This window comes from Staurois parvus, unplaced genomic scaffold, assembly GCF_062004578.1.
Source record: "Staurois parvus isolate SC_StPar_1 unplaced genomic scaffold, SC_StPar_1.0 ptg000237l, whole genome shotgun sequence".
Taxonomy (NCBI): domain Eukaryota; kingdom Metazoa; phylum Chordata; class Amphibia; order Anura; family Ranidae; genus Staurois; species Staurois parvus.
Genome location: NW_028318033.1, coordinates 4,038,953 through 4,062,987, shown reverse-complemented (window position 1 = coordinate 4,062,987; position 24,035 = coordinate 4,038,953). Strand labels below are relative to the sequence as shown.

Sequence of the window (24,035 nt, the reverse complement as noted above, 5' to 3'; positions counted from 1 at the left end):
TTTGACAAAAAAAAAAACTGGAAGCTGATTGGTTTCTGCACCAGATTTTACACTCTCCAGTTTTAGTAAATCAACCCGACTGAGTAGCTACCAATTCCGTAAGTAGTATTTCTGTGCAGATAACGCTCTGTTCATTATTTGCTGGTTTCTTCTCTTCCAGCAAGATTATATTCCTTCCAATCCATCCACACAAAGCAAGACAAGATGTCCTCCACTTTATTGCTTCACATGATAAGGCACATACAGAAACAGCAAAGTGGCACTGGCACAAACTTCTTCATGGATTTTTCCATTTAATGCATTGTTAAGCTGATGCAGCAAGTAACTCCAAGACATAGTAGCATATTATAGAGGCTCTATGCCCATAGTCAGATGAGGCTTAATAGACCCAATCCAACTTGACCTATAAGGGTTTGTTGACCTGCAAGAATATATAACACATCTTGATTTGTACAAGACTTCTGCTTACAGTCTATGGATTTAAGTGCTTCACGTGAACCCCTTGAAAAACCCAACATTAGCACAAAATGATGGAGACATTGAGGGTCAGACAAATCTGTAAGACTAGTGCATTGTACAATAATTTACTATTAGAAAACATATAATGCACAGTATAAAATTTTTTCCTTGGGGATAAATTTGAAAAGCTCAGCCGGGACTCAAATGGGTTGTAAAAAAACATAAGGCACAATTATCATTTTGTACACTTCCTCAGCAATCTAAAAAATTCCTGTTAATTCGTGTCCAAATTATGCTGGTTAAAGCCAGTGAAATGTTTTTAGTTCACTGGGAAACGTGGGCCTTATTTATTGATGGATGTAATGATCACTAAGTGCATAGTTGCCATTAACTAAAAAGACGGACTGTGACTTTGTTAGGCTTTGGCTACGTTTTTAACCAAAGTCGTCTCTGGTTGAACTATGCCCTACCTACCAGATATCCCAAACCATTGCTTTCCAGACAAAATACAGTCTTTTGGCATGAATAACAAATACTATAAATATTGGATTAATCTTTTTTTAACTTATTATTCAAGCAAAACACAATTTCCCGATGGCCTCAGCCATGTCATCATCCATCTGCACTAAGTGTGACCATACAGGGACTAACTTTTGCAAAAGATACATTCAATTTCCACAATGCTTGCAGCAATTAGGAGGGTATCGGGCTGTGTAGGAGATTCCAAGCCACAAGTAATGAGTGCTTCACATCAATAGAATTGCTCCTTATCACAAAAAGAGATAATAAAATAATGAAACTCTGTGTAAGCAGGCACCTTACTATCACAAAACCCATTCACCTGGAAATTGGATGTATCAAAGCAGTGAGGTCAGCCAGAGCCAATATTTAGCACATCTCTGGCTGGCTTTAAGTATATCAAGCTACTATCGAAAATGGTAGTGCCCTTAGGCTTGAACAGGCACCAGGTTTACTTAAAATTATGTACACAGCAATCTAAACTGTAAGTTATAAAAGACCAAAAAAAAAATATTACCCCTACCCTCCCACCCATTTAAACAGGACCATAATAATTAAAACCATTACAAATGGACATAAGATATTATCACGTTTCCTGTTGAGTTACGTGTATCAACTATCAAAAATGATAGACATCGACCAAGGCCTGTAATAAAGGTTAGGAGCCTGAATCTTAGATTGGTTGAACAAGTCCTCCAGATCTCATCTGGCTTGATCACTTTGAGCGACCTTAATCCTTTGTCTCGTTTGGGTTTAAAACCCCTAAGTCCCTCACGTTAGCTGCTGAAGTTCTGCAAAGTTCTAAGCAGCATGAGGTACAAATCCAATGTCCCTTCATTTCCTTTTCACATTTAGTTTGGGTTTTGCGGCTGGATTTTCTTTTTCATTGTGTGAGCCTCTTCATTTTAAAAAGCTACAATCCACACGTTTCAGAAAGGCACATAATCTCTGATCATTGGGTAGCTAAAAGTTATTCTTTTTTTAGTTCATTTGCAAAGTGGCATGTTTTAAATTCCATTAGAAGGTGCAGAGATGTGGATCACTGAATCTGGAGATGGTTCTTTCACAGTATGTCCGCCAGGTGTGTATCTTTCATGCTGACCCCACATCCAAGTCAAGGAGAGGCAGCTGGATGTACCATTGAAGTGGTCAGGTGTTCACATAGAGATCTATGTGATTGGCATATCTTTGGCAGAGCTCCAGATGTATGATAGACCTAGAAATGTTTGACATTGTATGTCAGTGTGCAGAATACTTTAATGCTCTCTACGCACTTTGCATGTGGGCAACTGTTCCATGGCGCTGGGATGTGTGGTAGGACTGTGGTGATTTGCGGGTCTGGAGGCTGATTTTAGTTTCTTCTGCTGAAAAAATAAAACAACAATCAGGTTGTAGAACAAAAATATATTTCATGTTGAACCATCCACATACAAAAAAGTAACAAGGCACATTATAAAGCAAGGTTGATTTACTGGAGGCAAATAGACTGCTCACTTTACAAGGGAAGTTTTCCTAGAGCTTAGTGAATGAGGTGAAGTTCTGCTGACTTCCAACATCCAATCTTATCCAAAAAGTACTGGATTTTTTATTTTTCCTGCACGTGATTGGGTATTCCTTGCAAAGTGAAATGTTTACTGCATTTACTTAGATCAGGTGAAAAATTCCTAGCAAAGTGAACAGCCCATTTGCCTTTAGTAAATTAAGAGTTTAATGGGATTTAACCACTTCCAAACCGGACACTTTTACCCCCTTCCTGACCAGGGCAATTTTCAGCTTTCAGCGCTATCACACTTTGAATGACAATTGCGTCGTCATGCAACACTGTACCCAAATGAATTTTTTACCATTTTCTTGACACAGATAAAGCTTTATTTTGGTGGTATTTATTCACCGCTGGGATTTTTATTTTTTTTTGCTATGTAAATAAAAAAGTCCCAAAAATTTTTAAAAAAGTGTTTTTTTATAAAATTTTGCAAATAACTAATATTTCATCATAAATCTTTGCCAAAATGTATTCCGTTATCTTTTTACTTTATTTTATTTTTTTATATTATTATTTTTTATTTTATTATTTATTTTTTACATACTGTCACCCTAGCATCACCCTCCACAAGTAGTACACCCCCCACAAGTAGTACAGTGTCACCATGGTGACACTGTACTACTTGTGGGGGGTGATGAAGATTTTTTTTTTTTTTTACACTGATTGCTTTTATACCCATATAGGATGTAAAAGCAATCATTTCTCTTTCTCTCTGTCTGCATTCTTGCAGTCATTGAGAAGTACTGAGTGAGCTGTGATTGGTCACAGCTTGTCACATGGTACAAGGCTGTTGTAAATAGCCTTGTACCATGTGACCTCTGTGATCATTCACAGATTTCACATGTAGTAAGCAATGATGTCACAAGTGACATCTTGCTTACTACTTTGCATGTGATCACTGATTGGCCAATGATCAGTGTTTCACTGTGTCCAAAGGACACAGCGGGCACCGGATCGCGGTGCTGCGCGCTCCCAGGGAGCGTGCACAAGCAGGGTGTGGGGAGGCTGTTTATAAACGGCCACCCGACCCTGCACTGCCACCGTCCGGCCGTTTATATGCAACGGCCGGTCAGGAAGTGGTTAAATGTCACCCAAAAGTTATACTCAGTTGAACTATCCCGGACCTGTTAGTGTGCCAAAAAATTACCCCTCATTAGCCTCATTATTTTCTTTTTTTTTTTTTTAAATAAAGCCAACAACAGACTATGAATAATAAAAGTAAATAATAAAATTTAGTGCTGTGTAAATTGACAGCGCTATATAAGTACCTGTAAAAAAATAAATCATAATAAAATGTACATGTATGGTACATGTTGTGATCAAATATACAAATAATTATCAAATACATAAAAAGAGAGGAAAACACAAACAACAAAACACTATAATAATAATAATATAATAATATACTACAAATAAAGCTCCTCCCCCTTCCCACACACACTCTCTTAAAAAAAAAACACCATGTCCCTATGTTGATGGGGACAAGGACCCCTTCCTCATAACCCTGGACGGTGGTTCTGGGGGTATGCATGCGGGGGGTTTATCGGAATCTGGAAGCCACCTTTGACAAGGAGGCCCCCAGATCCTTCCCCCCCCCCCAATGTGAATGAGTATGTGGTATATGGTACCGCTTCCCATTCACAAAAAAAAAGTGTAGTGTAAAAATGACAGGAGAAAGTCTTTGACAAGTCCTTTAATAAAAACAAAAATGAAATAATGTCCCCCAAAGTAGATCCAAAGTCAATCACGATGCCCGTCGCCACCGCCAACCCATAAAAAGGAAAAAAAGACAACTTTCCACTCTTGGCACTGACTCCTGCTGTCCGACAGCTGTGCTGCGATGACAGTTTATAAATACTGTGATGATGTCACAAGGGGATGGGGTTACCCTTGCCCCCTTGTGACATCATCACTAGTGAACATGAATTTTCTTTTCAGATGATTGAAGTGAACAATCACACAATAAGGTTGATTTACTAAAACTGGAGAATGCAAAAATCTGGTGCAGCTCTGCATAGAAACCAATCAGCTCCCAGTTTTTTTGTCAAAGCTTAATTGAACAAGCTGAAGTTAGAAGCTGATTGGCTACCATGCACAGCTGCACCAGATTTTGCACGCTTCAGTTTTAGTAAATCAACCCCAATGTATTGTGCACAGATTCTAAATTCCTTTAGTAAATCAGGCTCTCACATGCTTGTTCCAGATTGGTGACTCAGAAAGTGTTGAAGCTACTGAATCACAGTTTGGCCACATAACTAGAATTTGTTTGAAGTAGAACACTCAGAAGTGGCAACCTTTATACTGCTTCTTTTAGTAAATCAAATGCCTTTGACTGTACAAGTAGGAAAGGTTATTGCAGTCTCTTTGGGCATTTAGACATACATACACTGCCACATTGAGTTTATGTAGGTAGTCTCCAATCATTTGGCATTCAGCTGCCTTTGATGTGGAATGTGGTATAACATCGGCATGCTGGTATTTGATGTCCTCAGTTTTCCCAAGATTGCCCTGGAAAGCTGAGTGATGGCACTGGCATCTCAGCAAGGACATCAAGAGGCCAGGGGTGAGTAAGTTATTTTATGTCCCTTCTTCTTGTATTTTTTTTAGCAGTTTTACATGAAAGATGGGGCTTCCACTAGAGGTACCTTCACTTTTGATTGCAAGGTCCACTTTAGGCATGTAACCATACACACAATTCCAAACTGATGTAGTTTTGAGTGCTATTTCTCTTATACAGGGACATTTCTAATATAATAATAAAATAAAGTTGGTCATAAGCTAACAAATAATGTTGAAGAAGTGATATAACACCAGGGCTGTCACTGTTATTCTTGCTTCACTGCCTTGTGAGTCAGAGATTTGGAGCAAGCATTCAAGGTGGCCAGGGGTGTATTTACCACAAGCCAAACAAGGCACTTGCCTAGGGCAGCATTTGTCAGGGGGGCAGCGGCAGCTTTCACGGGGGCAGCAGCATTTTTCAAGGGTACAGCGCCGCCCCCCAAAAGAAGGGATGGAAGGGACACATGCAGCATATAGACCAGGTGGGATCTGAAAGAGGCTGCGGGCTGCTTTATAGGGTATGCAGAGCCTGACTCTTGTTCCTGGGGATGTCCTGAGCCATGCGGCAGGGGTTGCCAGTGTATGGGGGGGGGCAGTGGTAGTGGAAGGCTATCTCGGGTGCAGTGGGTTGGCTGGAGTGTTGCTGGTCAATGTCAGGCTCTCTTCATGGGGGAGGGGGTGTTGGTCAGTATCAGGGTCTCTCCATGGGGCAGGGGAGCTGAATTTTGTGTTGCCTAGGGTAGCACAAAAACTAAATGCACCACTGAAGGTGCCTCTATAGACTTCTTAGACATCACTGGCTGCATGCTTCTTCCCAATCAGGAGTTCACTTAGTTCAGAATAAGGATTCCCTCTAAAAGCAAGTCACCAGTGATAGTTGCTATATTTCTCCAAATTCTAAGTTAGTACATGTCCATGTGATTGTAAACATTGCTTATTTTTTACTAAGAACTACATGTAAGCGAAAATTGCATACCAGTAGCAGGGCGATAACATCCCATGAATGGTAATTCATTCTGCACTCCCTCCAGCTCCACAGCAGAAGGTCTATACCTTTCATACAGACCTGAGGCTAGAGGTAGACACTGCAAGAGCCTGTGCATTCAGCCTGCGATGTATTGATTGCAGTTGTAATGCACAGGCAATGCAAAAATGTAATAAATGTCCATATTTTATTTTATCATTGCTGGTGTATTTATTATATTTTTACAAAATGTGATTATGCATTTAAGGTGAGGCTGTGTTCACTTTGAATACCCAGTTATGTGCAAGTAAAATAAAAAACTGGAATATTTGTAAGCACATGCATGAGTATTCAAAGTTAATGCAGTTTCTATTAACATTCACTTTGCAAATTGAACAAAGCATAGTAAATGTTGACTTTAAAATGGAGAAATGAACAGCCTTTACCCTGTTACATACTGTTGTTTTATATATTTTTTCTTTATATATGTATATTTCTATAAGTATTACATATTAACATTTAAAGCGGAGTTACACTCACTCTGTAAAAAAATAAAAGTCAGCAGCTACAAAAATTGTAGCTGCTGACTTTTAAAAAACAGCCTCTCACCTGTCCCACAATCTCGCATTGCCCTCGCCGCAGCCCGTTTCACCGGTCATCCTGTATTCAGGTGCCGGCATCTTCAGTGTGGGCACCTGGCTGGGACAGCTTGCGACTTCACAACCGGGTGCCCACTGCGCATGCGCAAGTAGCGCTGCGCTTCCTGAATGGCCCCGTTGTCTTCTGGAACCTGTCACATGTCCCACAAGACTTCGAGGAGGGAGGGTAGGAAGACAACTTCTGCTTCTGGTCACCTAGGCGATTGCAGCGGAAGTGGGTACCTGTCAAATTTGGGTACCCGTTCTCCCCCCTGCTCCCCAAAGGTGCCAATCCTTAATGGGGAGCGGGGGACCAATCTTTAAAGCGGAACTTCCCCTTTTGGGTGGAACTCCGCTTTAATACCTGATAAAGAGTTCCCAGAGCACTATGGGTTATTTAAATAGACAGCACAGCATGGGTTGCTTTCCAGCTCCTTTTGTCAAATTAAAAGCTCCTACTGAGCTACTGATAATGGATAAGTCATTGCTATGATGACAACAGACTTCTTTCAGCACAGCTCATGCTAATGTTGTGCCAAGGAATTTATAGCTCATTTACTGGCCTATGAAAAGACAATATTTTATATTTACTAGACCAAAAGAAAAAGTATTTTTTTTTGTCCTAACTACAGTAAATAATGAATGAAATATGTAGAAAACAACTATAAATAAAATCACTTTAGGAAAAAGGCACTTACATGCTTATCAGAACTGTTTTCGTAAACTGCTCTATAATGGGATATGTCTGATGACTGGGTTAAGCCTGGTACACACAGTAAGTTTTTTTTCGTTTAGCCCACGGGGGGCTCATAAGGAGGTTTTTGTACCAACGATGCGATTTTAATACAGCGATCTCCCCACTGAGCTATTGTGTTCTGAGAGGGGAACTGCCCCCCCCCCCCCCCCAGAACACATCAGTGGCTGCAAGTACTGATTGAATGCCACTCGGCTGTTGGTTTTCCATCAAACGTGTTCGACAGAAGCCAGCCGTGAGATTGGCTTTGGTCAAACAAAGACCCATACACATGGGCTGAATGTCACCCAGTACTGGCTTATTTCAGCTGATATTCGGCCTGGCTTTACAGATTGGTCTATATCACTTATATAAATATAGGTAAAATGTGATGGACTTTAGGAGTTAAAAACTCCCATATAAAATAACCAGTGAAGCTGTCAAGGAGTTGTGCAGTAAACTACCCACTAGATCACTCCCATGAAAGCCAGTGCTGAATGTGTGAGTCCCATGGAGTGGTGCGCATCAGTGGTAACATAGGGTCTGCGGTATGGAAACCATGCTAAAAATTTCTACTGATTTCCAAACCTTGACTGTAGAAGTAACAAAAACTGGTTGATATGGGGCTGATGGATCAAAAGTGTGCTAATAGAAAAATGTAATTTTGCCAACCAGCCAATAATCTTGCACCTACCATGTTTAGAGTCCTGGATTCTTATTGGTTGCTAACAGCAGCAAGAATTCACAAAGCTAACACACCAGGATAAGGATACTGATTTAAAATTGTGACTATTTTTTATTTTTTTAGTTATTTTCAGTTTAAGCGAAGCTAAACTCTGTGATACCTACCTCTACTTCAATGATCTGCCATGGCCGATACCTTCTGTCCAGCTTCTTCTGGGTACTGAGCTGTGCCTGCTTTCATTGGCTGGCTTGGGATGAGGTCACTCTACACATGTGCAGGAGTGATGTAATCCGGGTACACAGGAGCTGTGCTGGAATGTAAACTGGGCTGTCTTTGAGTAGTATACATTCCAAAGAAGACTGCAAGCAGGCAGGATCATTTATTTTATTGCCGAACAGACATCGCATGCCTCTTCTGCAATAGAGAGCCTGCCTGTTCGCAGCTTTTGAAAGCAGGACTTTAGTCCAATGAAGTCCAATGAAATTTGAAAATTACAGTCACATGTCTAAAATAGAGATCCCTATCTCAGTGATAAAGCTTTGTGAACTGAGCATGTAGTAGTGTCTACATAATGCCAGGATGGAACATAAACCTTAATTTTTACAGATTTTTGAATACATGTTTAACCACTTCCCGTCTAGCCCATATACATAAACGGCCAGATGGGAGCAGAGCAGGAGTGGGTTGCCATTCATAAACAGCGCCCGCATTTTCAGCCTGTGCGCACTCCCTGGGAGCACCAATTGCTGTACGGGACCTGTGTGTGAGGTCCCGATCATGTGATCACTGATTGGCCAATCAGTGATCACATGAATAGTAGTAAGCAAGATATCACTGATGACATCATTGCTTACTACTTGTGAATTCTGTGTATGGTCACAGAGGTCACATGGTACAAGGCTATTCACAACAGCCTTGTACCATGTGACAAGCTGTGACCATTCACAGCTCTCACAGTATTTCTGAATGGCGGCAAGAATGCAGTCGGAGAGAAGGATCAATCAAAGAAATGATTGCATTTACAGCCTTTATGGGTTAATCAGTGTAAAAAAAAAAAAAAAAAAATTATCATCACCCCCCACAAGTAGTACAGTGTCACTATGGTGACACTGTACTGCTAGAGTGGCAGTATGTTAAAAATAAATAAATACATAATATACATTTAAAAAAAAAAATAGAAATGTAAAATAATTTTTTGAAAAATTATCATTTTTGGTTATAAACTAATTTGAGTTATTTTTTTTTACTAAAAAGATAGCTGAGTACATTTTTGCCAAGATTTATGAAGAAAGATTATTTATTTGCAAAATTTTATAAGAAAAACACTTTTTAAAAATGTTTTGGACATTTTCATTTATATAGCAAAAAAAATAAAAATCCCAGTGGTGAATAAATACCATTAAAATAAAGTTTTATCTGTCTCAAAAAAATGCTAAAAAATTCATATGGGTACGGTGTTGCATGACTGCGCAATTGTCATTCAAAGTGTGATAGCACTGAAAGCTAAAAATTGGCCTGGACAGGAAGGGGGTGAAAGTGTCCGGACTGGAAGTGGTTAAGATAAAATAAAGATCACATAACTATCTTGTGGAAATGTAAAGCTGGTGAACCATTAGAACCATTTTCTGATGGCACGGTAAACACAAGCGTGCAGTTGTGACAACTTCCTAGGCCAAAAGGCCACAACCAGTTACTGTTTTACTGAAAATAGCAATGGGTCTCTGTCCATGGGGGATAACACTTCTTTTGGGTAATCTGTGTTCCTTTGCTGAAGATCAGACATTATTTTCATTTGGGAAGAAAACCAATGGAAGTGTTCAAATGGATATTATTCAAAATTATAATAATAATAAAAGCCATAAATTCTACAGTCTATGTGCTGATAATGTGGAATCATCCCAGGTTAGTGAATGTTAGTGCTTACCTTCTCGTGCTGTCTGCATGCCTTTAAATGCTAGTGACGCGGTGATGTCACAGTTGTGCGGAGACAATGGGGTGCTTCCTGTGTGCTGCCATCCATGTCCTGTAACATACCCTGTTGGTGCTGCTGTGCCGTACGCCATATAGGGGGAGACGGGTGCAGAAGTGGGGTATGGAGTCATGCCCGAAGCTGCCACAAAGCTACCAAGAGTTGGTAAACCACTGGCTGTCTACAAAACAGATAAATTTCATGTTGCAAATATACAAAGAACATAGCTAGTGCAATAGGTTTCAATAAGCATACATATCTGAGATACCACCAGAATGCTACATTGTTTTCAAATGTTCCCCATTTTTAAAAACGGTCAGTCTTTTTTGAATGTTACCGTACATTCTGTTATATTCTTCCAATTGTATCTCCAGGACAGAAAATGAAGGAAAATCTTTCTAGTGGGACACAGATGGCATAGAAAAGCTGATTTTTGAGTTTTTTGTTTACCATTCCCCATTCTACCCGAAGCTAAACTAAACATTTTTGTAACTTTTTATGGGCAAATATTTGTGTTATTCATTATGTCTCATTATTGATGTTTTAGCAATTAGTATCATTATTTAATTATTTTTTATGATTGATTTTATGGATTATGTCTGATTTTAGAGGTTCTGATATTGTTTTGTGAATGGAAGCCATAGGATTCCGATCAGGAAGTGAATTTGCAGAAGAATGAACCAAGGAGCCTTATTCATTAAGAACTAGTGAATCAGATAGGTGGGAGGAGTAGTGTGGAGGTTTATTTAGGAGCAGGAACCGGAGATCACTGTCTGTGATAATGCCCTGGAGGAGGGGTCAAACGCGTTGATGTAATTTCCGGTTTCCGATGAAGGCTTAGTGACGTCATGTCCGGTGAGTGGAGCGCCTGCGGGTTGCGGCACTCCAGAGCCATTTTGTTGTAGAGGAGAACACATCCCCATACACTGCTGCCAGTTCACTTTCTATGGAGCCATGATTGATGTGATCTGATACCTGCTTGAGGGGGAAAGTTTACATTTATGAGACTTGTTACCTATTTGCAAAATATGAGTGCATTATGTGCATTGGTTTTAACCAGTTAAAGAGTTTCTGTTATCTCTTTGCATTTTCATCTACCTTTGGGTGATCGTTTGGAGGTTGTCAAGCAAGAATTTCCTGAGTGAGATTCACTTTTGGAGGATATATCCCACCTTTAAGCTTGTTTGGCTCTTAAGCCCTATCAGCTAAGAGTCCATTCATTTGGTGAGTGTGGGCCATGTTGGAAGTCACGGATGGTGTGGGAACGTTGGAGTTTTTTTCAGCACTGTTTTTTTGATTGGAGCACACTTTTTCACTATTGATTTGGGACATTGGACTTTTATTTAAAAATGTTTTTATATATTCACATATATTTATTTCACTGATGAAATTTATTATGTATTATTTTATAAATTTTTGCGCTGCGGTTTAGTTATATTTATAATTAATTGATGTTTCTTTTATCTATGAGCAGCAGCACTTATTAATTTATTTATTTGGTTTATTTTGTATAGTATGGAGGCAGTGTAATGCCTAACCGCCTGATTTAACCCTATAATGTTGCACTACTTCACTGCGCTTGCGAGCGTTAAACACAATGGGTGAGTTTGACAGGCGGAACCGAGTCAAAAATGCAAGGACCACAAAGCAAAGCATCCCAGCTGTGGAACAAAGCATCGTAACCCTGGCATCTCTATAGCAACAATTGGCTATATTGGGACAGTTTAAGTGGGCAACTGGGGAGGGGGGAATTAAAACTGTAACTTGGTTAATTTTTAAGCTCCCCCCCCCATGTCTGCCTCTCTGAAAGAGCACCTAGAAGCAACATTTAGAAGGCAATTAACTGTCTTTTTTTTCTGCTGTCTGTTATTAGAGAGATTTTCCTTCTTTCCCTGTCCTTGAGAAACAGCAGACAATTTGAGAAAATCTCTCCAAAGCGAGGGAAATCACCACTTGCATAAATTTCTCTGCAACAGTTGTCCTTAATAATCTCCCCTAAGCTAAACAAAAACAAAGCTGTTTTAGATATACTTTAAAAAGCAAAAAATGTTTTCTAATTTACAAGCACATTGTACTGGTACATTTAGAGGTGCATTGGACTAAAAGAAGAACTGTTCTGAAACATTGGCTAGGCAGCCCCTAGAAATGTTACTAAAAAAGTAATAAATAATACAGAACTTTAAATGATATACTTAATGGGGTCGTTTCCTAAAAGAAACATGGAAGTTGCTTTGTAGAAATCTTTTATTTCAGCTTGAAACCTAAAAACCAAGGCTGCCAAAGACTGAAAAGTCAGTTGTCATTTGTTTTTGTTTTTTTTTACTCCTTCCCTGCCTATGTACTAGCAATTTCAAATAATTCCTTGGAATTGCACAGAGTGATTCTTTTAATGTGATTATTCCCAAAAATGGCATCTCTTTTATAACAATGTGCCAAATACAGCAGTTTTAGATTCAGATCCAGCTGAACTATAAACTGTCCTGAAAGGCCAAGCAAACTTAGAAAAAAAAAAACATAAAATGATTTTCCTTTCTCTGTCCTATATATGTCAGAAGAATATCCTTTGAAGTAGCATGCATTATATTCTTAAGAATAGATTTAGACAGTTGCAGTGCCGAAGCCCTTCATGATAGAGGGTAAAACAAATCTTAGCACCTGAACACAATTTTCCAACTTTGACATATGTTAGTAAAATTGTACATATCATCACAACTACTTAGTATGTCTAGATAAATTATACCTTGTTTTTTTTTTCAGGACAAATCAGTCTTTCATTTGCTGGTAAATAATAATGGATATCCCCTGATTTATTTTTATTATCAAATTAAAAATTAACACAAAAAAGTAAAAAAAAAAACCATTTTTAAAAATTGGCTGTATATTTCTTGCTATATACCCTACCACCAAAGAACAGCCCAAAGTAAATTATCCTAATCCTGACATTAGCATACCGCCTATGTTTATGGTTTTTTTTGTTTGTATCCATAGTAGAGTCAAAAAAATTGTGTGCATGTTGCTTTTTTTAATGCTACCCAAAGCACACTGACGCTAAATAAAAAAAATGCTTTTTCAATCCTACCTGTAATACACTGACCATGACCTTTGACGCTAACCTTTGAGTCTGACCATGATCTTTGACCCTAGCCTTGAATCTAACTTTAACCACGACACTAATTTAGGTCAAACACTGACCTAGCTTTTCTTTTTTTTTACACACACTTTTTGTTTACATTTATCGTAGTTTTCCTCTAGAGTGATTCCTCCATCCTCAAAAAATGTGTGGATTGGGGAATTGACTTTTTTTTTCATTCAACCCACTGGTTGAACACAAAAAAAAAAGTATAATGTATGGCCTGCCTTACATCCACTCCAGCAATGGCTACATTGCATATCTCAATGTGATTTTCCATATTGTGACAACAGAGGACCATGCGTTTGTAATATTCATCAGCAAAGCCACTTGTAGGGTCCATTGGGAGAGCATGAATGATAAAGTAGGAGAACAATTGCGAGAGAGGGTCAGTGTGTTGTCACCCTATAACTGGAAGTGCCTGAACCAAAACCTTTATGGCAGGATCACTGGGTATTATTTTAATATAAGCTGGAGATTTAAAAAAATACTTAAAGCCCAAAGCCTTAAGTTAAAGAATATATGAGATTTTAGGCTAAAAAAAAGCTTAAAGTTAAAGCTTATATGAGATTTAGGGATTGGATTCATATCTACTTTAATACCATCCTGGAATTGTGTAGGCCCAGCTAATAGACAGGTGCATAGAGAATTTGTGTGTCATAGATTAGTCATAGATGATACTTCTAATGAATAGCACCTCTAATCTAAGTGAATCAAACAGGATTTGTGGTTTTTGGTGTGAGAAGTTATTTAGAAGAAAACACACACTCAAAGGGTCTCCATGTCTTCCAAATGATTGTTATTTAAAAAGCAATTCACAGCTTGTTGACTAGAAGGCTGAATTCCCATCCTAAGAAACCCACAAACAAAGCCAATGTTTGCAAAGTAGTTTTGACCTTAAGAGATACACAAAGGATTCTTTAAACTTGAGCCATTGAGATCAGCTCCTTTTGTTTATATAGACATCATCTTGAATGATATGAAGTAAACAGGAGGACATTTAGAGAGCCCCGAATTCTCATGTCTAGTGGCAGGCGAATTAACTTTTCAATAGTGGAAACCTGCTACCTTCTCCGGTTTCAGGAAGAGAGGTGAGCTGTTTGTGAGAGGCATTAAAAGCTATGTTGTTTTATTTGATCTATGTGGAAAGGTTCCTCCTGGTTTGATCTATCACAGAGTGCTGGACTGGGACATAGAAGATAGAAATGTGAATACCAGCCTTCTGCTAGCTGTATACTGGGAGCCGCATGTGGCCCTGTCATATCTGCTCAGTGTCTCCATTAAGGTACCTGTCAGTGTTCTGCATATAACTGGGAGTGTCTGAGTGCATAACTCAGATTTTCAGATTTTTAGTTCAGTCATTATATTAGACATTTACTGCCAGGGCGAGAGAAACTGAGACTTTTAATTTTCCCAAAATTCCAATGAAAATCGAAATATTTGGCCAAGATTAAATTAGTTGAAAGGCGGGGCGGTGGTGTCACAATATTCACCTCATCCAGTCAGAGAATGTTTTCCATTCATTGTCAAAAGTTCAAATAAGTCCAAATGAATGTATTGGTTTGCACTAAAAGAAACACCCAGTGTGTTTCAGGAGAAACTCCCCCTTCATCAGGGCTTTAGTAACCTATAAACTTGAATAAGAACCTTGAATGGACTCAAAAAGGGTGGACTAGGAATTTTACTAGCCAGCAATATCCGCGTGATTTCTTAAAGACTACAAACAGGAAACAGGAGATGGTCAGAGACACCAAGCATGCTATTAGAGATTATCAGAGACTACAAAAATGCTGCATGAGATAGACAGAGACTAGGATAAGCTACTAGAGATTGTCTGAGACTCCAAACATGCTAAAGGTGACAGTCAGAGACTATGGGCATGCTACAAAAGATGTTAGAAACAGCAAACATTCTGCAAGAGATGGTCAGAGACACCAAGCATGCTATAAGAGATTATCAGATACTACAAACATGCTGCATGAGATGGACAGAGACTAGGAGAAGCTACAAGGATGGTCTGAGATTCCAAACATACTAAAGGCGACAGTCAGAGACTATGGGCAAGCTACAAGAGATGTTAGAAACGCCAAACATTCTGCAAGAGATGGTCTGACACCAGGGGCGGACTGACCATTCGAGAACTCGAGCACTGCCCGAGGGCCCAGGGTCAGTAGGGGGCCCCATGAAATGCCCCTGGTACCTTTTTATAGTCTTTTTTGGGTGTGTTTTGAGTGTGGGCGAGGACACAGGGGCCCCATGATCCCCTATTGCCCGGGGGCCCCATGAGTTGTCAGTCCGCCCCTGTCTGACACACCAAGCATGCTATTAGAGATTATCAGAGACTACAAACATGCTGCATGGGATGGACAGAGACTAGGAGAAGCTACAAGGATGGTCTGAGACTCCAAACATTTAAGTCGACAGTCAGAGACTATAGGCATGCTACAAGAGATGTTAGAAACGGCAAACATTCTGCAAGAGATGGTCAGAGAGATGATCTGCATACTTGCTACAGGAGATGGTCAGAGTCTCCAGACAAGATTTAAAGAGTTATTGGAGACTGGGGGCATGCTACAGAAGACGGTCATAGACTGGAGAAATGTTATCTGAGACTGCTAGTGATCAATGCCTCTTTACAAACCAATCCCTCAACATGTGTGCTCACTACAGCCCACTAAAATTATTTGTGGCACATTTCATATTTCTCTAAGCAAAATCATTAGAAATGATCAGAGAGGAAAAAAACATATAGAGGGAGATTTACTAAACCTGTTGCACACAAAATCTGCTGCAGCTGTGCATAGTAACCAATCCGCTTCTATATTTCATTGTCAAAGCTTTATTAAACACGCTGAACGTGAACAGTTTTAGTAAATCTCCCTCAAAATGCCAAAAGGGGATATACAGCACAGAAAAAAGTTAGACAGTGTAAAAGAAATAAACCAAACACTCTGATTACTAGGAGCCAGCCTAAAGAATATTTTTCCTTTACTGAGTAAGCACCAAAAGACAAACTATTATTTTGAGGGGCCTCATGGGTCACACAATAAATGCTAAATGGCCATATGTGGCTCCTGGGCTGCAGGTTGGACACCAGAGCTCTAAATCACTATAAGGAGTTCAATATTAATAATGAATCAGTCAACTCATAAGGGTTGATTTACTAAAGGCAAACAGACTGCTCACTTTGCAAGGGAAATTTCCCTAGAGCTTAGTGAATGAGGTGGCTGGCTTCCACTATCCAATCATGTCTAAGCAAAAATGTGTTCTTTTTTATTTTCCTTGCACATGATATTCTTTGCAAACAGAAGTTTCACCACATTCACTATGCTCTGGGGAAAATTCCCTTGCAAAATGCAACTTCCCCTGCAAAGGTCACAGCATATTTGCCTTTAGTAAATCAACCCCATAGTCACAGTCCCGTAGCGGTACAGAACGATCATTATGTAGCAATGCAGTATAAGAAGCAGAGGCTATCTATGTAAAATACAAATATGTCTTCCCCATAGACATGCAGCTACACACACTACACAGAAACAAGGTTTTTAGCGCATTAACGCACATCAATAACATTACTGACATCAAGCTGATCTCTTTTACGCAATTATATAAAAGGTTTTGAAAATACGATACATTCCCGTTAGTGAGATTTTGTCTCCACTCTGCTTCATTTCTCCTACTGAACTTTAATATGAATGAATTACTCAAAATGGCTTCACCGTCACTCTGCCAAGCCAAACTTTCACTGATATTTCTAGAGTGTTTTTAAGAAAGTATTTTTAGATCAAGTATGTTATTACTAAATTTGTGGTAAAGGCTGATCATAACTTTGAGTTCTCAGTGACCTGCATGACACTGGATTTTATACACTTAAAAATATACACTACTATACTCTCTTTCCCATAAGGAAGTATGTAGCCAACCTATTCTCTGTTTAACATAATGGTTCCATTGAGTACAATAGTGGCACCATGCAAGGTCAGCTAAATGCCATTTACTTCTCTCCCTAAGCTTAAAAAAATATAACACTATTAATATATACACTACAGAAAATTATTTTTTAATCAGCGGGGTATAATAAAGAAATTACACTGACAATAAATAAATATTTATATTAAAACAGAATAACCTGTGGTGAGAGCCCAAAGCAGAATACATGTTAATAAAAAACAGAAACTGTTCCTTCCATGCTGTCAGTAAATATACAATATTAATAGGGTAACTCCGCTTTTGTTGAGAAAAAAACGGGTGATTAATGTATATTGCAAGGATTTTAACACACTTTGTTGCTAATACCTACATTTTGGTATTGTGAAGAAATAGTTGTTTGTCTGTGTGCATATGCGGAGTGGATCTAATGTGAGTTATTTTATAGTTATCAATCAGCTACTTCACTTGCAGGGTTCTAAAGAAGAAAGTGGCAGGGTCTGCATCCCTTTCAATGTGAGTTCTTTTGGGACTATCCCACCAAAAAGGACATTTTTGTTGCAGGGGATTCCCAAAATCTAACTTGTATCTTAGTGCAGACTTCTGGAAAAATCAGTAAGCCAATCACACAAGCAGGAAATTACATATCTGGGGGGCATTCTGTGTACAGAACGTCTTCAGGTTGCCATATTGCATTGCATTTTACAGAACAGTACAGAACTGCAGATGAAAATGCAAGGTCATTTTTAATAACATTCAATTACAATATGAGTGGTGTAGGAATTGTATATGCTATAGTATTTTTTTATATTTGCTAATTTTTCCTATGAAAATGGAGTTACCTTTTAAGAAAAGCAAGCGAAAGAACCAATTATATCATTACTGGATATTTATGTAACTAGAATGTGTGAACAGGGTAGATTTGGTATTTTGAGTATACTTTTGTACACTGTATTATGCATTTGATGTCCTAATTGGGTAAATACTGTATATTGAGAAACTTTTCACTGCACACATATATTAAAGAGAAATTGAACTCTGGAAGCTGTTCCCAAAAAAAAAGCAGGCAAAGAGCAAAGAACTGGTAACCTGTGGTCTCTCTACAGCTCATCCTTTACCCCATTACTGACTTATGATATATTGTGCTTCACTGTGGCTTTGATTGGAGGTGGCCATCTTGGTGAAGGCAGGGCTTTGCTTTCTCATGTTAGAACCTCCAGCAAGGAGAACAGTGATATCACTAAATCTCCTGAGACTTGCAGTGAGAGACAGCAGTGCCTTCAATCTCATACAACATATATACAGCTATGAGGCTAAAGGCACAGACGTGCTTAGGCACCCTCAAAGGAGATGTTCTGCTATTTTTAAGGAGGAATTCCAGACAAAATGTTTATTCTTTTGGGCATAGCTTAGGCACAATTAACAGTTCTAGATAGTTCCAATAATATAGCAAAACTTCCCTTGTCGAGTTCAGGTCCACTTTATAATACTGTAATATTTTCTTGAAAGTATACCTGTGACTTGTTGATTTCAGTTTGATGCAGCCCACCCCAACAATACAGATGTACTGTACCTTCCTTTTCCTCCTTTCTAATATACGTTTGGTCAATGCAGTTTCAGCTAATATAGGACAATGCCGGATTGGCTCAGTGTTGTCACATACTGCTCCATACTCAGAAGTACCAGGTATTCCCTTTGGCTCCCAGCACCATACATATAGCTGACGAGGAAAATGCCACAAAGTATATGCTGGGGGGGTATATTGGGGGAGTTAAAGTAAAACTATTGTTTTGCACTCTATGTACAAAGCACATGTTTACTTTAAAATAACCTATGATCCAATTTTCACATTTATTTTTATCTGTGCCATAGTTATATTATGTTATAAATGTAGCGCTACTCCCGCAAGAGCTGCATGAATACTGTTTGGGCCTTCCCCAAAATATTTGTTTTTGTTGTTTTTATTTTTGGAGAACGTGGATAGGGATGACGGAATTAGGTGGTATACTCTAAAAACAGAAATTACTGTATGTACAGTTAAGGACTTAGGTATTCTTTTGGCTAAGCTGTGGCTTGAAACAAACAATAGACTTCAGCTTTAAGACAGCAGTAGTAGTAGTAGTAGCAAACTAGAACAGAGTAACCCCCTGAAGTAGAAGATTAAATGGACAAAGCTCTTCAGAACACCAGCTGGTGTCCCCTTCAGTTAGACCTGCAGCTGACTCGCTAGCACCAGTAACACACTGTCTCTAAGATTCTTTAAAGGTGTCTGTACTCACAAGGCCCAAGACTAGCTGGTTGCTTTCCTCTGTGACACCAGACCAGATCTTCAGTAGACAGCCCCTCAGTCAGCTTTAGGCCTTCAGGTCTTCAGGTCACCCAAATGAGGCCTACGGCAGAAGAAGCAGTAGCACTACCTGGGAGGGCAGCATGCCTTCTCCAGGCTGGAACAATCCTATACAGGAAAGACCCCAAACTTAGAGTGCTCACTGAATATATACAGTTACCAGCATACCATCAGAGCCTCTCTGTCTCTGGGGTATGCCAGAGCTGTATCAATATTCATGCTTCCATCTACATAACTTCACACTTATCATCCAGAAGCTTCACAATCCTTCTGAATGCAGAGGGAGCAATCAGTCTGGCTGCAACTGATCACACGGAGCAGACCTAATTAGCAGAACACAGCAACACTGATACAGTGTGCAACGATGCTTTTACCTAACTACAATCACAACCACGCTAACTACAGTGGGACAGCTAAATGTACCAATCAAAACACACACTAAACCTTATCTATATAAACCTAGCACCCATCTGGGAGGGTGCTACATCAATATACACATTTGTAGACTCTGCCTGCAGTCTTTATTTCACTACAATTAACCCCTCCATGTCCAATAGCCACAACTCAGACTTATAAGAATTTGTTTTATTCAGTCAGGCCTGCTCTTAGAGGGGACCTGAAGGCACAACCATTGTGCTAGCAGAAAAGAACAAAACAGGGCGCACTCTCCTTGTGCATTACCGTGACAATATGAAATTTATTATAAAAATAAAAATACATACTTACAAGCCAAAAGTCATAAAAACAGAGACAAGGAGTCAAATGATGCCAGTCGTGGACAGCATAGGTCCTCGGGCAAAGTGCTAACGCATTTCAGAAGTCGAACTCCCTTCCTCAGAGCAATAGATGAAACCACAATGCATGAGAAAGATATTTATAAATAGGACTAAATGGCAGTGAGAACCCCGGCCCTGGCAAGAAACTCCCGAAAAAAAGGGGGAGAGGTCCCCAAACATATAGTGAGTAACTATTCCAAGTAAGAGACATTCACTATAGTGTGGAAATCAATAAATAATCAATAGACTAAGAAATAGCAATGATGATGGCAAAAGATGGCAATAAAAATAGCAACTAGTGGCAATAAAAAGTGCTTACTAGATGGACTGATCGAGACCGTATGGGAAATAATGTATTATAAATGATCATAAATGTAACTTTAGATCGATCTGCTCCTTTAAATGGCAAAAAACTTCAAAACAAATTTTTTTCAAGCACTAAAGATGGTTGACTGTGCTGAACTACTAAACAAGAAAGACAGCTTGTGCTAACAAATAAAGCTTTCCTCGTGTACATAAAAAATGAAAAACTACATAAAGAAACAAAATTAAAACTCATTCAAATGACATTAAACACAACACTGAAACAGATTATATGCTGGAAGACAAAACAGAAACAACTGAGCGCTACTAGGTGACAAAAATCGAAGATTTTTCAAAAGACAATACAGTCCATGACCTTGTAGGGGCTCTAAATGTCCACTATGGGGCAGCTTGTTGTGAAAGCAGGAGATGATGATGTCAGAAAAACAAGCACCATCTGGGTGTAGTAATAGAAAACCAGTTAATGAACAAAACAATATCACTCACAAAGGTAGAGTTATCATGAGCATTGGTAACAAGAGGATGGTCATCAGTAAAGGTCCTGGACCACAATGGTGGTGGCTGTAATCAGCATGCAGGCTGTTCTGGAGGCTCCCAGGGCTTCCTGGTTAGCGTGGAATGCAGCTGAAGGCAGAAGTGACGTCATTGGCTGAAACTGACGATCAAAGATGGCGACACATTGTGTAGCATGCGCTCCTTCTTCAGGCCTGGGGATGGGGGTGGCCTGAAGAAGGAGTACATGCTCCGAAATGCATCACCATCTTTGATCGTCAGTTCCAGTCATTCACGTCACTTCCGCTTTTGGCTGCATTCCATGCCAACGAGGAAGCCCTGGCAGCCTACAGAACAGCCTGCAGGCCAGGTCACAGCCATCATCATTGCAGTCCAGGACCTTTACTGATGACCATCCTCTTCTTACCAATGCCCATGATAACGCTACCTTTGTGAGTGATATTGTTTTTGTTCATTAAACTGGTTTTTAATTACTACACCAAGATGGTGCTTGTTTTTCTCTCATATGCTGTAAGATATTGCTCCTTTTTTTACTGCTATCATCTTCATTTTAATCATATAGCCTGATCAATCTAAAAATGTGTTTAAATTTTCTGAATATTAATATATCTACACTATTTGTAGGGAGCTTAACATTCTATTCAGAGAAAAATGCCGAATGATATATGCAGTACATACATCTATAAATATATACTATACAATTGTAGAGGTTACATTGATTGGTAAGTGCTATTAGGTAGCTGAACATTCTATTCAGAGAACAATGAAGAATATGACAGAATGTGAAACATCCTCATTTCTCAGCTCTCGAACAATACGCAGCCGTGTTTGTATGGAAGCTGCAGCAAGGCAGAGAATTAAAGAATACAAAAGAAAAGGCAAGGCCAAGATATTGATCTCAATTCCTGGGCTCTGATAACATCTCACTAATCCACGCATTATTTGAAGCGTATTTGTCTAATGCTGGCGCACATCCACTTCTTCTACATGTCAGTGCCGGTAGATAGAAGAGTCTGTTAGCTGATAGAAGGACACCTTTCAATGCTCTGATCACTTCCAGTTTCGAAGTTTAGCTGCCAACATTTCTCCCTATTGGTGTGATTTATTTGCTTTTGTCATGAACGAGACTCATGTATTCACATTTATAGCTAGATCTTACTTTTGATTTAAACATGTTTAAAATTCTAAACAATAAATTACAAGTTGTTTTATATAAAAGCTTTGAACATTTATTGATACAGTCACATAATATTCATTGATACATATACAGTATAAACATTTCAACAGCATGAGATTAAAGAGGAACTTTAGTCCCTACAATGCTGGCTCTCAACCACCCCCCCCATCTTGGAAAATCAGACACACGCACAGATTTGCCTGACATGCTCTGACCAGCCTTCGGGACCCGGAAGAGACATATATGTGCATGTATGGAGTCCGACAGCGCACATGTGCTGTCAGAGGCACAGGGAGTGCAAAGTCATTCCTGCCTAGGTACAAAAAAAGCTTGAAAATAAAATAATTGTGAGAGGGGAGGGAGGAGGAGCCAGGTGCAAATACTTCTTTTAAAGGGAGTGGGTCCAGTTTTGTTACTAGGCTGCAAGGCCAAGCTATTGTATATAGACTGGCACTTTTTATTTTTCTTTATTTGCTCTCCACCTGTTTTGCCACTGCACTTTATTTGTATGTTTTTTATACCCAAAGATGGTAGGGTGCCAGTCTTCAGGCCTACACTGAAGTCTAGGGGGAGGATGTGTGGCCCTTAGGTTCCTTCCTCCATGCTTTGGGAGTTCTCTTTGCGACAGCCCCTCACCTACTACTTGTTGGTCGGCTTCAGCTGATCATGAGGAGAGGGGTCCACCAGACCTTTTGGCTAGATGTGCCGAGTGTGCCTTGCCCCCATCAGGAGTCTTGTGCCCCAGGGGTGAGGAAAGCGTCCTTCTTCTTCTGGAGGGAACCATATGACACTTTTTTTGTGTGTGTTCACATGCACATTTTTGGTTCACCGTATGTTTTGTTTTTGAGCACGGCATCATGGACTCTAAAAAAAGAAAAAAAGAGGAGCTGGAGCTTTGTGGTCACGTGACCATATAGATAAACAGGGAGAAAAGGTATTTAAATAATAATTTATGCTAAAATGTATGAAGGACAATGGGCAGGCAGCATTTATAAGGTATCGTATAACTTAAACTTCTACCTAAAGCACTAATACCATGAATGGCAGTTTTGGTGAGCTCAAGAACATTTGCGAAATTGCAAGCATTTCACCAAAACATTGCTATTCAGCAGTATAATGTAATTTCTGGCCTAGCTAGGATCTGATTATCATACCACAGGACATGCTGCAGCCCTACTCCCATTACCAGAGATCTACATTCACCTTTTTTCTGTACTGATTTCAAGAAGCAAAGTTTTATTTATTCAATGCAGTGACCTATAGCAGCCAATTATAATCTATTCTTTTTTTCTGATAGGTTACATACTAGAGCTAGATGATGAAGTCACCTTGCAAAACACGTATAGGACATATAGGGGTTGATTTGATAAAGCAGCAAAGGCTGTGAATGCTCTCTGTCCAGTTATAGGAAATAATGTGAGCCGACTGTATGTTCACTGTGAATACCTTATCATGTGCAAGGAAAAAAAAAAAAAATTACAAGCATATAATTGGTTGATTACAGTGAATGTGGCTTTGTCTATTTACAAAGCACAGTGAACGTTCTCTTTGCTAAGTGAACAATTCCTATTCCTATACTAAATCAACTCCATACATTTCAAGCAGCTAGTGTTCCTGGCAGAGCCTGAACCCAAGACCCTGATGTTGTAAGGTTATTACTCACTAAGCCATAGTATACCATCAACATGACAGAAGCATGATCTATACGTCATCCATCAACCTCTTGATCACTGCGTCACACTTGTCATTAACTTTGTTACATAGTCCGGCTA

The 24,035-nt window shown here is 39.3% G+C and overlaps 1 protein-coding gene across 2 annotated transcripts in view; it reads right to left on the bottom strand.

Annotated features, from left to right (window-relative positions):
- Positions 1-201: 201 nt before the first annotated feature.
- Positions 202-24,035, bottom strand: part of PAX9 (paired box 9) — a 71,884-nt gene continuing 48,050 nt past the window's right edge. Inside the window, exons 4-5 of one of the 2 annotated variants that reach the window (XM_089680248.1) lie at positions 10,025-10,250; positions 202-2,342 (exon numbers count right to left, since the gene is read on the bottom strand). In XM_089680248.1, coding sequence (XP_089536374.1) covers positions 2,245-2,342; positions 10,025-10,250 — 324 coding nt within the window. In that variant the 3' untranslated portion in view covers positions 202-2,244. The remainder of the gene's footprint in view (positions 2,343-10,024; positions 10,251-24,035) is intronic. The other variant, XM_089680249.1, reaches the window with a different exon arrangement.